Source organism: Epinephelus lanceolatus, chromosome 19 (genome assembly GCF_041903045.1).
Source record: "Epinephelus lanceolatus isolate andai-2023 chromosome 19, ASM4190304v1, whole genome shotgun sequence".
Taxonomy (NCBI): Eukaryota; Metazoa; Chordata; class Actinopteri; order Perciformes; family Serranidae; genus Epinephelus; species Epinephelus lanceolatus.
Genome location: NC_135752.1, coordinates 6,490,697 through 6,509,662, shown reverse-complemented (window position 1 = coordinate 6,509,662; position 18,966 = coordinate 6,490,697). Strand labels below are relative to the sequence as shown.

At 40.0% G+C, this 18,966-nt stretch overlaps 1 protein-coding gene and 1 long non-coding RNA gene across 2 annotated transcripts; both read right to left on the bottom strand.

The window, feature by feature from the left end:
* Positions 1-870: 870 nt before the first annotated feature.
* On the bottom strand, positions 871-6,894 carry LOC144458775 (uncharacterized). Its single transcript, XM_078162219.1, has 5 exons — positions 6,769-6,894; positions 5,600-5,659; positions 5,444-5,518; positions 3,760-3,819; positions 871-3,517 (listed from the first exon to the last, which is right to left on the bottom strand). The coding sequence occupies exons 4-5, from the start codon at positions 3,769-3,771 to the stop codon at positions 1,142-1,144; spliced, it is 2,388 nt and encodes a 795-aa protein (XP_078018345.1). The 5' UTR covers positions 3,772-3,819; positions 5,444-5,518; positions 5,600-5,659; positions 6,769-6,894; the 3' UTR covers positions 871-1,141.
* A 29-nt stretch (positions 6,895-6,923) lies between these two features.
* On the bottom strand, positions 6,924-10,718 carry LOC144458765 (uncharacterized). Its single transcript, XR_013488147.1, has 7 exons — positions 10,614-10,718; positions 9,258-9,345; positions 9,113-9,148; positions 8,788-8,829; positions 8,250-8,309; positions 8,094-8,168; positions 6,924-6,984 (listed from the first exon to the last, which is right to left on the bottom strand). It is a non-coding gene; the product is annotated as an uncharacterized LOC144458765 (long non-coding RNA).
* Positions 10,719-18,966: the final 8,248 nt, after the last annotated feature.

Below are 18,966 nucleotides of genomic sequence, written 5' to 3'. Positions count from 1 at the left end.
GGGGGGGGGGGGGGTCCTGCCTCAGGTGGAGGAGTTTAAGTATGTCGGGATCTTGTTCACGAGTGAGGGCAGGATGGAGCGGGAGATTGACAGGCAGATTGGGGCGGCGTCAGCAATGATGCAGGCACCTAACCGGTCTGTTGTGGTGAAAAGGGAGCTTAGCCAGAAAGCGAAGCACTCGATTTACCGATTGATCTGCGCTCGAACCCTCACCTATGGTCACAAGCTCTGGGTAGTGACCGAAAGAACGAGATCACGAGTACAAGCGGCCGAAATGAGTTTGCTCCGCAGGGTGGCTGGGCTCAGCCTTAGAGATAGGGTGAGGAGGTCGGACATCCGGGAGGGACTCGGAGTAGAGCCGCTGCTCCTCCGCATCGAGAGGAGCCAGTTGAGGTGGTTCGGGCATCTGGTAAGGATGCCTCCCGGATGCCTCCCTTGGGAGGTGTTTTGGGCATGTCCAACCGGGAGGAGACCTTGGGGCCGCCCCAGGACACGCTGGAAGGATTACATCGCCCGGGCTGGCCTGGGAACACCTCGGGGTTCTCTCGGAAGAGCTAACGAAAGTGGCTGGGGAGAGGACTATCTGGGCTTCTTTGCTAAGGCTGCTGCCCCCGCGACCCGGACCCGGATAAGCGGAGGACGACGAGTACGAGTACGAATTGAAATTAGTTTATCATGTTAAATGTCCACAATTGTATGAAATTGCTCCAATGCGTTAACCAATCTTTGTGCATAATCACACAGCCTGATATGCCTTGCAAACACAGTGGGACTATTTTCTGAAAGCACAGAGCAAAGAAATGTCTTTTTTTTCTCCCCCGGTCTGCTGTCAGTAGGAGCGGGGATTTCAGCACCACGGACAGCGCACGAGATAAGCTAAATCCGCGCACAAATTAGTTTTTTCCTCTTTTTTGGGAACTTTAGGGGCTCCGTAGAATACACCCTAAATCTGTTTCCATCACACTTTTTCACATTTCCTCTTTTTTGATATGCCAACTTTTCCACCTCCCTCAAGCGTAAAAAACTTTTTCGAACTTTCCATTCAGGTTATTTTAAGCACAAACTGCAAATAAAAAAAGACTGATGGAAACCCGGCTATAGTATTTCAGCCAAGTGTGAGCCACAGAATTTTTGATCAAGACTAGTCTCTCTCATGTGCATTTGGGAAGTCACAAATGTACGTCTGATCACCTGTTTTTAAAACCATGCATTTTTGCTCTAGCCTGTCCACTGAAATCAGACACAGAAGACAGACATCAGAAGAAAAAAGGCTTCCACGTACAAGTCTGATATGTGACACAAACCCATAACCATGTGATAAAGGAAAGGAGTCATGAGTATGAAGCTTTTTGAAAAATACAGCAATTTCTGTACCACCCTCTGAAGGAAATGATATGATATTCTGGATTTCCCCATAAACACCATCACTCAGCTTTGCAAAACAGTCTCTGCGTCGCTTACTGAGGGTGTAGTTTTTGCTGGTATAAACCAGTCCTCTATGCACCATTCTCCTGTGCACTACCATTTCATCTGGTGCATGTTTTTGTGCAGAAATGAAGGCATGTTTCTCAGCATCAGTAGTTTCTGTGACCCTGCCATTATCCAGAACAGTTGTGTCTTGCCATTTTGTGAAACTCTTTACCCTTCGGTCATTTGTCATTTCCAAACAGAACTCCTTAACTTGCTCACCAACTGCATACTTTGTGGTGAAGAGTGGTATTGCTCTGTGCAAAAGGAATTTGTTCACAATCTGCAGAGCAACACACTTTGTTCCATGAACCAGTTTCAACAGACCACCATTTGCATTTTCAAAAACAAACGCTGAGTGTGCCCACAGTGGCCCCCACAGTTTAACTGACTTTGCAAGGTGAGTTAGCAGGTGTACATTAAATGTCATTGATGCTTGCCCATACAGCAACTGAAACCTCGCCACAAACTCAAACAGCATGTTATCTGCTTTGTTGATGTCTTGGAAGGTAACATTCTCTTTCAAAAGTTGAAATACTGCTGACACCAGAAGGCCTAGATGCTTCACATATCTTGGATGTAGCACACCATTCAGAACGGGCAAGCTGTAAAACAGGAGCCAGGATCGCCACTCTGAGGCTTTCCAGTACTTGAACTCTGCAAGGGGTCTGGGCAGTCGTGTTATCAGGTGTGGTGGCTTTATGTCCTTGATCCTGTTTTCTAGCACTCTCATAGTGTTGGGACTCCCAATGTAGTAGGGTTGACCACTGCTGTTCAAAAGAAGCTCTGTGAGCTGTCTAATTACACCGAGTAACACAGCATGCATATAATCTGGAACAAAGCCCCACACTATATCAAAATAAGGCATGTTTATGAGCGGTGATGGACCTTTCACTCCTCTGACACTTTTGTTTTGTGCTACTGCTTGCTCCACATCTGCCAGCATTTTCTCAGCTTCTCTGTCAGGATATTCTGTGGCAGTCACAGTGTACTTCACTTGCTTCTCTACCAGAGTACCAGGATGTAAACAGAAGCCACAACCAAAGTATCCATTAAACTGTGTGGTGTTTTGCATGGCTGGTCTTGCCTTTGAGTCTACACAACAACACAGTCCAACAATTTTGCTATTCAGAGAGGTTCCATTTTTTCTCCAAGACACACCTTTGGATGCCAGTGTTTTGGCCTCATCAACAAATGGTCTGAGAAAAACAGACATGACTGGCTCTTGAGACCCAAACCAAAGACCTGCAAGCACTACATTCTGGAATCTCATTTTGGGAGGGAGATCGTTTAAATGCAGCTGTATGGGCCATATTGAAAATTTAGAAGACTTGTATACAGGTGAGCCGTCAGAATTGAAATTAAATGACAGATTGTTTGGATCTGAGAGAATTCCACCTGGCTTTGACAAGTTTTGATACTTCTCACCATCATAAATGTCAGAGATGACATGATTATTGCATGGCCTTTGGTGTCTGTAGCTCATGCCGTTTTGAATCTCAGGATTTTCAAGCAGTGCCTGAACTTGAGGTGCAATTGGTACGTTGATAAAAAAGCTTGCACTGTTCAAGGAACTGATTTCAATGGGAGCACTACAGGTTGCACACTGTGCAATGTTTTTGTCTTTTATGTATTCTTGTGTGCCAATGTATATTTTACAGGTTTTGCAGTAGAAGTGAAAGTCCACTATTTCTGAGTCGTTTTTAAAGACCTTATTGAACAAGTATTTTGATCTAGGTAACACCTCTTTGCCAAACAGAGTATTTATGAGCTTCAACAAATCATCAAGCTGGGTTCCTGTTATATTATGCCTTGCTGCATGACTCATTACCATGAGCAGCGCCTCAGCCTTTGTTGTTGTACCTGCTGACATTAGTAAACAGTCTATGTCTGTATCAGAACCTATCTGTCTGAATGGATCATCTTCTGGAGGATCTTCAGTTTCAGAAATGTCACAGCCTTCAGATGATGAATCACAACCCAACTGCTGGGCCAGGTCACTTGGTTGCATCACAGATGTACGGAGACAGCGACCAGGTGAAGACAGGAGCTATAAAATGATAAAGAACAGACATTCATTAGTACCTGTGTTGACATAAAATGACAGTGAACCCAGAAATTAATATCTGGTTGGTAGATTCATTTGATGCACTAGCTAAGTCTGAGGTGAAGCCAAGCCTCAATTCTAGCTTGACAAGGACTGGGCAAGTTTGAATTACTACATTTACATAATCGGTCAGTCCACAAGTTTTAAGAAACAGAATTTCCCAAAACTAATGGAGAAGAGCTCACCAGGTCAACCATGTCATCTGGATCAACCTCATGATCAGGGTGGCCAGATGGAGACCTCGTCTGCACAGGATGAAGCGATGGCACAAGCACATAGTAAAGATTAGAGATGAAACAATGTAAGACTGTCATAGCATGACTATAGTGACAAAAATAATCAGTTATCAGTGTTATTGCAGTATCGTTAAAATGTGCTGAAAATGTTCAAAATGTGCAATCATTTCACCAGCATAAACAGGGCTCAACAATAAGGATTGCCCGGGGCAAGTAAAACTCAAGGTCGGGCATGTAAACTAAAAACTCACTTGCCTGATCAGGCAAGTTGCTAATAACTAATTGATAAAATAAATGTATTTTAAAAAGCGCTCCTTTGGCTCTGATGCAGCGGTCCCTCTGCCTGAAGTCACTGGCACACGGTGTGTAACAATGTCTTGCCCACAGCCCCCATTGATTGGTTACATGGCACAAGTGAAGTCAATCAACACTGAAGCCTCTCTACATGCTGCACTGTCTTACCTCTTCATAAACTAAAGTCATATTATTTTGCCCGATGGACGCTTCATATGATAACATAACAATATACTATTTATGGTGTTATGCCATCGTGTCATTTCTGTCTCTACATGGTCAGGCGTTAACAATTCTCCTCTGCTCTCTGTATCGTGCACGGCGGAGTTCCGCCACACACACAGGTGAGCACGCTAGAGCAGCTCGGGCCGCATTTTCCTGACTAAACCTGACCCCGAGCCCGGTGCAGTTTGTCAGTTGACAAAGTTATTGTTATGGACAGTGTATAAATAACCATCAACAGACTGCTGTTACGCACAAACAAACACGCTGCTCACACAGCAGAGCAGCACAGCACTCTTGGTGCTGAGCTTGTGTTGCGTTCAGGCATTGTCACGTAAATAACAACTTCCAGCACTTAAATAGGTCATAGCACAAAACAGCAGCACGTCAAGTGACTTTTTACTTTATTATATTCAATAAAATTGTACGTTCCTAAATCTTGAGACACCTCATATGTAAGCCAGACAGACATTTCACCTGCTCATTACTGTGCACACATGTACTGTATGTACTTAGTCCTAAAGAGCCCTTCTGGTGCCAGTAGATACATATAAACATCCCAGCAGACTGTGCTTTGCAATCATACAAAAAAGTTTCACACATGTGAAAATTATTTTTCATGCGTGTGCTTCACCTCCGCTGCTACAACTCCATCCTAGGGGAAACACTGCTGTGTGTGTTTTGTGCAACAGGTGGATGTGGTAGTCTACTGGTAGAGTAGAGAGAGAGCTAAGTAGCATTGAAGTAGAGTAGAGCAGGGCAGAGAGATGGAAGCAAAATATATTAAACCCGGTGTTAATACAGCAGAACTGGAGAGAGGGGTGAAAAATAAATAGAGGTGGGCATGGCATTAAGCTACAATACATGACATATGTTGTTTTAATTAATAAATACAGTGTGAATAAAGATTACATAACATAAAAATAACTGCAGTCTTTGTTATTTGATAGCCACTTAAACAATTTTTATAGGGCAAGTGAAAAAAAACCTTAGCGTTGAACCCTGATAAACATTAGAATAATAGCGTAGCCAATACTAGGGATGGCAGGGTTGCTGCACACTTTTTGAAATCAAATTTCAGACCTCTACATAAAAAAAATGTGGATAAATCACTAACCTCAACATCTGCAGTACTCTGGTTTGGACTGGTTCTGTGCCTTTGATCTCTGTGATCGCCAGTGCGAGCTAAATTCTGAAGACCCCAGAGTCGTTTTAGAAAACCATTTCAGCAACACGTCAAAATCTTGCAGGTGTGGTTGGTAGTAAAACTCACCGGGTCAGCTGTGTCATCTGAATCAAAGTCCAAATCAGGGTGGCCAGATGGAGACCTCGTCTGCACAGGATGAAGAGATGGCACAAGCACATAGTAAAGATTAGAGATGAAACAATGTAAGAATTTCATAGCATGACTATAGTGACAAAAATAATCACAGTTATACAACAGTTAGTTCCGGCCCTGCAATCTGATTGGTCGAGAGACAGTAAAACCGTGATGATATTGGAGTACAACATCACGGTTATTTCACTGTGTATGTATCACTCCGCCTCACAGCTGATTGCTATCAACAATCATATCAAAACTGACGGTTAGTGTTAGTTAGGTCAGCAGTTGCGTTGTAGGCTAATTAATTCATCCACTGTCAAACAGCCAAAAATATAGATTTATTTCCTAAAATAAGTTTTGAATTGAACTATGAATGGTCGTCAGAGGAAGATGAGGGAGAGGAGAAGCTGAATCCATCTGAGCACACATCCAGGTTTGTCAGTGTTTCATCAGCGGAGCTCAATGACTTGGAGAAAAGCAACATACTGTCAGATCAGAAGGCAGAGTCGGCTGTGCCTGTGAAGCGACAGTCCACCGTGCAGTCATCAGAGACTTATTTCACCGGCTGCACAATTAATGGAAACGTGCAGATAAATGTGTATAAAGAGTAAGTGCCTGGCGCACCATGTCTGCGTTACATAGCAACGGTGACAGCGGAGTCCTGAGGGAACTATTTTTGTTGGCGGAAGACAAATAAAATGCTTAAATTATCTATTTTGTCCTCATTTTTCAACATTTCTTAATCAGCCTTGCTTATTTAACTGTTGAACTGTTGTATAAAAGCAATATCACACTCGAGCTCGTGATGTTGTACTGTGATATCGTCACGGCTGTGATTCGGTCATAGGCACGAGGCTGCAGGCCGAGTGCCGAAGACAATCACAGCCGTGACGATATCACAGTACAACATCACGAGCTCGAGTGTGATATTGCTTAATTATCAGTGTTATTGCGGTATCGTTAAAATGTGCTGAAAATGTTCAAAATGTGCAATCATTTCACCAGCATAAACATTAGAATAATAGCGTAGCCAATACTAGGGATGGCAGGGTTGCTGCACACTTTTTGAAATCAAATTTCAGACCTCTACATAAAAAAAATGTGGATAAATCACTAACCTCAACATCTGCAGTACTCCGGTTTGGACTGGTTCTGTGCCTTTGATCTCTGTGATCGCCAGTGCAAGCTAAATCCTGAAGACCCCAGAGTCGTTTTAGAAAACCATTTCAGCAACACGTCAAAATCTTGCAGGTGTGGTTGGTAGTAAAACTCACCGGGTCAGCTGTGTCATCTGAATCAAAGTCCAAATCAGGGTGGCTAGATGGAGACCTCGTCTGCACAGGATGAAGAGATGGCACAAGCACATAGTAAAGATTAGAGATGAAACAATGTAAGAATTTCATAGCATGACTATAGTGACAAAAATAATCACAGTTATACAACAGTTAGTTCCGGCCCTGCAATCTGATTGGTCGAGAGACAGTAAAACCGTGATGATATTGGAGTACAACATCACGGTTATTTCACTGTGTATGTATCACTCCGCCTCACAGCTGATTGCTATCAACAATCATATCAAAACTGACGGTTAGTGTTAGTTAGGTCAGCAGTTGCGTTGTAGGCTAATTAATTCATCCACTGTCAAACAGCCAAAAATATAGATTTATTTCCTAAAATAAGTTTTGAATTGAACTATGAATGGTCGTCAGAGGAAGATGAGGGAGAGGAGAAGCTGAATCCATCTGAGCACACATCCAGGTTTGTCAGTGTTTCATCAGCGGAGCTCAATGACTTGGAGAAAAGCAACATACTGTCAGATCAGAAGGCAGAGTCGGCTGTGCCTGTGAAGCGACAGTCCACCGTGCAGTCATCAGAGACTTATTTCACCGGCTGCACAATTAATGGAAACGTGCAGATAAATGTGTATAAAGAGTAAGTGCCTGGCGCACCATGTCTGCGTTACATAGCAACGGTGACAGCGGAGTCCTGAGGGAACTATTTTTGTTGGCGGAAGACAAATAAAATGCTTAAATTATCTATTTTGTCCTCATTTTTCAACATTTCTTAATCAGCCTTGCTTATTTAACTGTTGAACTGTTGTATAAAAGCAATATCACACTCGAGCTCGTGATGTTGTACTGTGATATCGTCACGGCTGTGATTCGGTCATAGGCACGAGGCTGCAGGCCGAGTGCCGAAGACAATCACAGCCGTGACGATATCACAGTACAACATCACGAGCTCGAGTGTGATATTGCTTAATTATCAGTGTTATTGCGGTATCGTTAAAATGTGCTGAAAATGTTCAAAATGTGCAATCATTTCACCAGCATAAACATTAGAATAATAGCGTAGCCAATACTAGGGATGGCAGGGTTGCTGCACACTTTTTGAAATCAAATTTCAGACCTCTACATAAAAAAAATGTGGATAAATCACTAACCTCAACATCTGCAGTACTCCGGTTTGGACTGGTTCTGTGCCTTTGATCTCTGTGATCGCCAGTGCAAGCTAAATCCTGAAGACCCCAGAGTCGTTTTAGAAAACCATTTCAGCAACACGTCAAAATCTTGCAAGTGTGGTTGGTAGTAAAACTCACCGGGTCAGCTGTGTCATCTGAATCAAAGTCCAAATCAGGGTGGCCAGATGGAGACCTCGTCTGCACAGGATGAAGAGATGGCACAAGCACATAGTAAAGATCAATACTATATGTAGTACTTACTAGTCTTACAACAAATCACAAGTTTCCCCATGATATAGATCAAGGTTGATGGCCTGACATTACAATATCTCCAGCAGACTACTTCTTACTAACTTTTTCTCCCTTCAGAGAGTAAATATAATATCACACCATACAGGAAAACCCTGTATGGTGTGATATTATATTGATTCTTTGGAGAAAGATACAATATCTGGTGATATAATTAAGTCTGCCATGATACAATTTCAATTCAATTCAAAGGACTGTGACTGAAATGAGACAATATCATAGACCCATTTAACACAATCAGTTACATTTACAGTATATTAACTGACAAAAACAACTAAAGGCTAATTATTGAACTCTTCCAGATATTCAAATGAAAAATTATATATTCTTTTTAATAAAAAGAATATAATAGACTTGTTATACTCACTGGTCTTTTGTAGTTGTAGTTAAGGTTTTTGTGGGAAAAAAGCTGGCAAATTTCAAAATAGATGGGTTTTTTTTATTATATTAGAAACAGCACAGAGTTATGGGAAATGCATTTGCTTAAACTTAAAATGAAAAAAGACAACCTTTTGATTTATAGATGAATCAGCATTGTGTTTCATCATAACTCAAACAGCTGTTTGTGTGCAAAGACAATATTTTCACTTTGCAGCAATACCAGATCATTGATTACTGAAACAATATGTATGATATTGATGTATCGCTGAACCCGTCTCACCACAAATTTGAAGAGCACATTACTCTCTCACCTCAACATCTGCAGTGTGTGGATCTTTGCAGTCATCCTTAAAAGAACATACTCAGGTAAGACACAAGTTATAGATCCTTTGAATAATAGACTGAATTTCATATAATTCATATGTGTTATCATATATTTCTCATGAAGTGACTTACATGCAAATGTCGACTTTCCAGTCTTGGTCATGGTATTTTAATTGTACTGTTAGGCTCCAAGAACTTCTTGTACTTGCGTTTTGGCATTCTAAACAACATGGACATACAGTAATTATTGACTGAGCCTGATACATACTTTTTTTTTAATGTCTTTTCAACATACTGTAAGTGTGTCCCCCGGTGTGTCTAGACAACCAAAACTATGATAAAAGATCACCCTCTGTGTTTCTCCTGCTCCATCTCTCAGTAAATGTGTGTTGGCTGGTGTTAACACCAAGCTAAAACTGATGCTGCCTGCAGTTCTGTGATAACTCCTACTTCATTAAGATTATAATGTTGTTGAAACTGATTTGGAGATGTGTTGATTCAACTTTTGGAAATATAACAGTCATTATCTAAGTTAACATCAAATCAGAATTATGAAGGGAAGATTCATTAAAAGGACATTTGTGAATTTTTAACAAATCATAACTAACCTTTTCATCCAAACCATCAAAATCTGTAAGGCAGTGCTTTAAAAGTGGGATCTTATCTATCTATATATCTCTCACACTTGACAGAAGTCTGTTACCATGGCAACAGGGCACAAGCTCGCGAACATAGCCTCGCGCTTCCCGCCGTTCTAGTAGAAATCACTGCATCACTTAGAAATTCATTGCTATTACAGATAACGGTAAGGTTAACTGACAAAATGTTTGCTTATGTCAAATATATTGATGATGGATGTAAGGAAATTGTTCCTACATCCTACATTAAGGATTTTGATAGCGGCTGCGACCCTTAAAAATATACTGGGTGCGCTGGCAGGATGATTTTTTTAAGGGACAAATTCTGCTTCTCAAGGGTGAGTAAAGTTAATGATGGCTTAAAACGATTCAAGAGCTTTATTTTCAATGAACAGTCACCACAACGAAATGTTTAAAAGCAACTACTGTGAAGTTACCCAACGTACTTCTATGTCATACTTGGAGACCTTTAACTAACATTACTCAACTTGGATATCTGCGTGCCTTAGCCATTCAAGTTCGTCAAAAAAAAAAGTTCATCAGCCTCAGTAACGTTAGCTAGCAAGGTTAGCTGTGGGAAGCTAGCACTGATCAGTTTATATATATATATATATATATATATATATATATATATATATATATATTATTTTCTTAGTGACAGGATGACTCACATACTAGCCTATATTTGTACCGCATGGCAGTATTAAAGTCAGTTTAGCTTTCAAATAATGTCTGTTTGTGCTAGCAGCTAGCGGCTAACTTTCTAACGTTGTCTTCACAAGTGATAGGCTTGCAATAGAGCCATATTTTTAAAATGACCAGAATTCTCTTTAAACATCACATAACTTACCTCCAAATGTCGTTTACATTGCAGAGTCCAGAGAAGAAACTGAGGAGGAACTTGCGAAGGGAAAACGAGTCCGAGTGAAGAAAGTCCGGGAGAGCAGTCCTTCACCGCCACCGCCCGAGAGAGATGAAGCAAAAGCACAAAAAGTAACCCGGCAGCGCCAGTGACATCTAGTGTCTTGGAGTAATAATAACCTCAAATGTAGAAGTCTATTTGAGGCAGTCTATGCTTGACACATTTTAGTATTAAATCTTCTGCATCTATCCAAATTAAAAACCGTCCAGCGTCAGTCACACAAAAAGAAAGAAAGAAAGAAATATTTGAGATCAAGTTCCAATAATGGTATTAATCTATCCAGTAATTATATATTGATTTCACACTGTTGGGTATGTTTGATTTGTTTGTATGCATGCAAGTCTTGTACTGATGTCCTTTCCTATTTATGCTTTTATCCATGTTTTCCAGACAAATCAGAAAAAAGCTGCCGAGGAGGGCAAAAGAGGAAACCTCTTGGCCATAATTCAAGAGAGGAAAATTAAGAGGAAACAGAGTCCACTCTGCCCAACCCCAACAAAAAAAATCAGAGAGCATGTTTTACATGATCAGTTCTCTGATGATGAAGATGAAGATGATGATGGTGGAGTCGTTCCCCAAAAAGTTTTTGAGGAGGCAAAAAAAAAAAATATCAAAAGAAATTCAATGAAGTTTCTCTGCAACTGCAGGAAAACCAAAAAAAGTAAGGGAGTTTTGAATAGGCCTGAGCAACATGTATGCTTTTCTTTCAATGTGTTCTGACATGAGAATTGATCTTTAGAGCAATGTTTGATTTAACCTGCTTGTCATATCACAAGTGTCTGCAGGTCTTAAAAATGCTACATTTAATTTAATTTATCCATATTTTACTTTGTATTTGTCAGAATGAGTCAAGCTTCTCTGTGTGAAAGCTCACATTTGATGTGACATATTTTTAAACCTACCACTGAATACTGCCTTTGTACTTTATACTTGCATTTAATGAAATTTAATTTAATTTAATGAAATTTAATGAAAAAGATCTGATACATGATAATACGGAAGCACATTGCATTCACTGGATAAAAAATTAGACACCTTATGTCGTAATTACGAGATCCTGATCTCGTAATTACGAGATCAGGATCTCGTAATTATGAGATCAGGAAAGGTGCCACATTAGCCACTGCTTCGCTCAGAACCACATCCACGATGGGGCGTCGGAACTACTGTAACCAGCTGCCACTCGGGTGGTGCCATCTTGACTATATCCCATATCTTTATTATAATGTGTATATATTGTAAATTACGACAGAGTATTACACTAAGCAAGGACAACAGTGCGCACCATATATATTTTGATCTATTTCATACTTGAGATTTATATTGTTTGGCATTAATTTGTGACAGAAAAGAACAAATTTCATTCTGCAGGGAAACGCGTGTCCTCACTGCGCATATTGAATCTTGAATCTATGTTTTATGAAGACCCTGTGTGCGCTCAGAGCTGTGGCACAAGTTACGCACTGAAATCTGGCGGAAGAAAAATAATAATAAGACGAAAACTGATGTAGGCTATAAAATAGATCAAAATATACACGGTGCGCACTGTTGTCCTTGCTTAGTGTAATACTCCGTCGTAATTTACAATATATACACATTATAATAAAGATATGGGATATAGTCAAGATGGCACCACCCGAGTGGCAGCTGGTTACAGTAGTTCCGACGCCCCATCGTGGATGTGCAGTATGTGGTTCTGAGCGAAGCAGTGGCTAATGTGGCACCTTTCCTGATCTCATAATTACGAGATCCTCAGATCCTTATCTCGTAATTATGAGACAGGATCTCGTAATTACGAGATAAGATGTCTAATTTTTTTTATCCAGTGAATGCAATGCGCTTCCGTAGGATACAAATCCTCTACATCAGACTCAAAACAGCAACAGTCATACAGTACAAAAAAAACCCCACTCAATTATACAGTTAAAAACTTCAATAATCTATACATGTCATTTAAAATACATATAACAAAAATATCCAAGATAAATTCCACATTACCTCAACAGTAATCAGTCTACAAAAAAATCATATCTTTGCTTTGTAATATTCTAAAAAGTCCTCATTCAACCAGAATTTATCAAGCCAATTTTTAAAAGAATTCACTAATGGAGCCTGCACTACTTCCTCTGGAAGCTCATTCTATACTCTTACAGCTTTAAGTGTGAAAAAGTGTTTTCTTTTGTCAGAGCAACACATTTAGCTGTTGGAAAAATGCAGATTAACTCTGATAACCACATTTCCACATAAAAAACTACTTCTACGTTGGACCACATATACACTACTTACCTGCAATGCTTGAATAAGTTTAATTAAATTAAATTAAAATTAGTTTAAGATATACTGAAACGGTCTTTGAAAATACCTTTTCAGTATATCTTTGTCTGATACCTGTAGACACCCTGAACACTACTAGATGGATATACAGTATATAATGACAATTAAAAGTTTCCTGCTGAAAAAAAAAATCACTTCTGAAAGGGATTATTGAGCTGTGTAACCATTATATTCCCAAAGTAATTGTGTTTATAGTCATCAGTTCACTGTGTGATGTGATATTTTCTGTATTGTATGCCAAAACAGCATGATATGGAGCTGCTCTTACATAAGCTACATTAGGTCAACACACAATTTAGATTTGGTCTTTTAGTGATTTCTGAATATTGACAAACTGTGTGCACGTGCATCTGTCTCCACTACAAATAGCTAGATAACGTCACTTAATAAATTTCACTAAAATAGTTGATGTTTCTTATGTCAGTTAGTCATGACACATTTCCTTCTGTTGTAGGTTGGAGGAGCAGGAGAGGATAAGAGCAGCAGTTGAGGCTGAAAATGATACTCTTCGTGCCCTGAACATCAAATTGCAGTAACAACTGCTGAAGAGGCTGGACACCAATTCCTCATCACCAGGAAACTGCAGTGGTGATGACATTTCTCTATATGAAAAGTGTTCCTAATATTTTGTCCCCCTCAATGTATGTGAATGGATTGAACAAAAGTATAAGGAAGACTGCTTAATATAATGCACTCCAGTACACCATCAAGTCTGTTTTGGTGTAAAAGCCAAGATTCAGTACAATTTGAATAGGGCACCTGTAATAATTGTATTTAGAAATTGAATTTGAATGGCATAATTTGAAATTGAATTTACTCTTTGAAACTGAATTGCAATAATTTGAAACTGAATTTAGTAAAATTAAACTGAATTCTTTGCTTTGACATGGCATTTTATGCTAACTGCACATTCAAATCAAATCAAACTTTAATATACTGTAGTGCTTTTCATACATATAAAATGCAACTCAAAGTGCTTTACAAGTTAAAACATAGAACAAAAAATTTGACACAAAACACAAACAGTGTTTCAGACAGTTTAGTCAAATAGTTCAGTTCGCAGATTCAGTTTTCATACTTAAATTTCAGTTCTCAAAGTCAATTTCAGTTTACTGAGCCACATTTCCGGTCCATAAGGACAAGTAATCGAGCACAGATTCCCAGAAGTCCTATTCACGTCTGTGACAAACGCTTCACGGCGCAGTTTGTGAGAGCTGAGTTAATAGGCTCGTTCGAGATGAACTGCACCTCGCCTGAAAAGTAGACGAGAGCAGGCGGCCGCAGCGGGGGGCGGTGACAAAAAGCTGCGGTGAAGTCGGACAGTTTCCCGACAGTTTCCAGCAGCCTTCAGTCCGTACAGGAAGTCACAGACACACTAACATCCTGTCTGGAATGATGTCAATTCATTAAAAAAGTGATCAGGCCTAGCCTGGTTCCAGACCATAGACCCCGCCCACTCAGCTGAGTAGGCTTGCATCTCTGGTCTGGCATACTGCAATGAATTTGCGATTTATCTCGTCCAAACGATGGACGGACCAATGAACGCCGAGGGTCTAGCGATTAGCCAATCAGCGCCACGCTGATGTCAAGCTGTACGCCGGTGGGTAACTGGTGAGGATAGCAACAATGGTGACCGCTACAGATCCTACAGACCACATTAGCGATGCTATCGAGGTATTTCGCCACTACTCGCGTTAATGGAGGACCAAATTAAGGAAGCTGCTAAACTGGATTTAACTGCGATGCAGCTGGGCGTGCTAATCTCTAGAATACAACAAAAATGAGTAGTTTATCTAAAATGTCATCTTGTTGAGTGGGCATCTGAACCAATGAGCTGTTAGATCAGGTGAGAGCCAGGCGGTGCAGTCGGTGGAGAGCAACTGCAGCGCCTGGCTCTAAAAACTGCGGCTGCCTCGCTCTCGCGGTTTTATCGCCGTCCACTTTTGTAATACATCAGAGCAAGTTGGGATGAAGTCGGACACAAAACTAACCGGCATGCATTGTGCGCCGATCGCCGGTGATCGAATCTGCGCAGGACTGGCTCATCTCGAACGAACCTAATGCCAAGCAAAAATGTCCCATGTTGTGCCAAAAAACGACTGCAGCCACCTCGCCCGTGTATCATTCGTTCATTCCATTTTCAATTTAAAATCAAAAATTAAAAAACGAACAAACGGTTTGTTTTTTAATTATTCGTTTAATAATCTAATTCAAAAATACAAAAATTTTGATTTTTCATTTGATCCAACTTGCGTGACCCGGAACTATTAAAGCGCATTGCATAAACTGGATAAATAAATTAGAAACCGAAATAAGGATCTTGTAATCATGAGATAAGATCTCGTAATTATGAGATCAGGAAAGGTGCCACATTAGCCACTGCTTCGCTCAGAACCACATACTGCACATCCACAAAGGGGGTCAGAACTAGTATTACACTAAGCAAGGAGATGTTACAACAGTGCGCACTGTATATATTTTGATCTATTTCATACTTGAGATTTATATTGTTTGGCATTAATTGGTAACAGAAAAGAACGAATTTCATTCTGCAGGGAAACGTGTGTCCTCACTGTGCATATTGAATCTTGAATCTATGTTTTATGAAGACCCTGTGTGCGCTCAGAGCTGTGGCACAAGTTACGCACCGAAATCTGGCCTTAGAAAAATAATAATAAGACGAAAAATAAGTAGGCTGTGTGTGACTTGATGTATGTATGTATGTGCGCTGATGAAGTGGTGGGTGATCGATGTGCCTGACATCGATTGATTTCAGCACCGCGGTAGTGGCCAGCTCCTGTTAAGATATAAACACAATGAAAGCAAACAAGGTAATTATATAACTTGTCTTGAGAAATAGCTTTCAAATTGAATCAGAGATTAAATGTATTTTCAATAGAGGCAACTTGTTAAATTAGGCTATTGCGTTCTTTTCACTTTCTGCATCCATTTAAGATTTTGCTTGAGATCGCTCTGTAAGAAACTCTTAACAGGAGCTGGCCACTACCGTGGTGCTGAAACTAAATCAATCGATGTCAGGCACATCGATCACCCACCACCTCATCAGCCATAGGTCACACACAACCTACTTATTTTTCGTCTTATTATTATTTTTCTAAGGCCAGATTTCGGTGCGTAACTTGTGCCACAGCTCTGAGCGCACACAGGGTCTTCATATTCAAGATTCAAGATTCAATATGCGCAGTGAGGACACACGTTTCCCTGCAGAATGAAATTCGTTCTTTTCTGTCACCAATTAATGCCAAACAATATAAATCTGAAGTAACCTATACAATAGATCAAAATATAGCCTATACGGCGCACACTGTTGTAACATCATTAATGTGCCTGCTGCGACTGGATCTGTGAGCGTTTGGTGGCTAAGAAGGCTGTTAAGAGTGGGTCAGCTCGATCTTACTACTCCTTCTTAGTGAAAGATCTTCTTAAGCTAAGAGCGATCTGGGAAACGCGGCCATTATCATGTCAACATACAGGGAAAATGTGTCCAGAGTTTATGACATTTACCGGGAGAGCTAGAGCCATTTGACTAAAGCTGACGTTATCACTGCTGTAGCATGATGTTATTAGGCTAAATATTACATTTCTAACAGTGTCTGAGCTGATTTATTGACACAGCATGCTTGCAGGCTGCTGTAACGTTAGGTTTACAGAGGAAATAACAGGATGTGACTTAATCAGGTGAAAATATCGTTAGTGAAACAGAAACGAGCGTTAGTTAGGGGACAAGAGTCAAGAGTCACAAAGACTCACGTAGGCTATGTTAAAGGTTACTTACAACCGGTGTATTTACTATAGGCTATGTGTCCGGGGTCCTTCGCCTGTGGAACAAGTAACGTGACCACTAACTTGTCCCCAAACGAACGCATGTTTCTGTGAGGCCTATGCATTTCACTAACGTTCTATAGCCTATGTATTATGCAGGATGTCAGACTGGCCAATCAGTGGCAGAGCTGGGCCCGGAGTCACAAACAGCGCATTTCGACTGACACGTGCCGGTTCCCGAACCTAATCAAGTAGGCTACAGCATGAAAGACAAACTGACATTCTGTTTGTTGTTGGTTATTTCCTTAAAAACTACGTCTTTATTCTCGTAGTATTATGACTCTAACCAGATGAAACACTGGTGAAAGGAGGTTCCCACCCGATGACCCCAAAGACATGTTAGTTATCACTGCTCACTGGTCTGTATAGTTAAGCCTTGCCATATTAGCTTATCATAGGGCTTAGGTTATTCACTGAGTGTTGATCCTTTCTCTAGAGCACAAACTTCTTGTGTTTATTTGAACTAATCTCATTAAAGTACGACTTTAATCTTCCGGGTCACGCAAGTTGGATCAAATGAAAAATCAAAATCAAATTTCAATCGTGGCCCATTTTTCGATTTGCTATTTTTGATGTGAGCATAAAATCAAAAATAAGAAAAACAAACCGTTTTTTGTATTTTTGAATTTGATTATTAAAAGAATAATTAAAAAACAAACCGTTTTTTCGTTTTTTGATTTTTGATTTTAAATTGAAAATGGAATGAACGAATGATACACGGACCCGATATGCACACCATACTTTTCAGACTTTTATTTGTAAAAAGTCTTTAACATCACATATCATATTCCTTCCACTTCACAATGATGCGCTACTTTGTGTCGATCTATCAAATCAAATCCCAATAATATACATTTAAGTTTGTGCTAACATGACAAAATGTGGAAAAGTTCAGGGGGTATGAATACTTTTGCAAGGAACTGTAGGCTATAGCATATACAGTACACAATATATACATATATACAGTATATATGTAACATGTAGACATGTATTAAATATTGCTAGTCACTTGAGCTGTTTTTGTTGCACAAATGGAAGGAGCTGACACTTTTATTACATGTGACAAATAGATTGGTTGATTAATATTTGTTCTCTTTCTAGCTGTCAGAGACTCTGCACCAAAGCTACCCGAGACCTCAAAAAGTAAGTGCAACAAAAATATCACTCAAGGATTCTTGAAAATAAGGCCTGTATCTACTAAACTGGTATAAATCAAACTGTGAAAGTTTAGGCCCTGATGCAAGTTGGTGAATTGAGGCAAGGTGTCGCTGTTGAAGTTTACATTGTGTTCTATTCTGTTGCAGAGTCTGACAGTGAGAATCCAGAGGAGCAGGAAAGGGTGGAGCTGACTCTAGAAGGAGACGAAGTAAAATATTTGTCCTGTTTACTATAAATGCATACAATACATTGCTACGACAAGCATAGCTACAAAACTTTAACAGCTATTCTATGTACATTGTTTGGGTCATTTCAGATTCTTACTAAAAGAAAAATAATACAGATATAATTTTTCAACCTGAAACTCCATGGCTTTGGTTTGTTTCCTGTGAAGATTTGGAGAACATGTAAAAGAAAAAGGAATTCATTGAGTATACATGCTACAACACCCCATTTTGACCCACAGACACCAAACTCACTCACTCACTCATTCACTCACTCACTCACCCACCCACTCACCCACTCACTCACTCACTCGCTCACTCACCATATGCAGAAACTGTAGAATGTACATCTGTAGTACGCCTACCCTCAAATTCAGTGCACCATGTCTTGTGTAGGCATGCACAAACACAATTTTATCCACCTCAAAATTAGAGATATATATTTTTCATATGTACTATATTTCATTGACAGCAACTAAAATAGTGTTAATTTTGTCCATGTTTTGTATTTCTAATTTTTGTAAATCATTTGCATTCTCAAACTAATTTTTGAGTCATTTCTGGACCCCCCAAAAAATTGACAGTTTGGTTCTATTTTTTCCTGTATTTGTGTAGGTATATGGAACCAAACAAGACCTCTGCATCTGTATTGGTTAGCCTACCATCGAAACTTAAAGTGTTTTGACTTTTGTATGCAAATGTACAATCTGATACCCTGATTA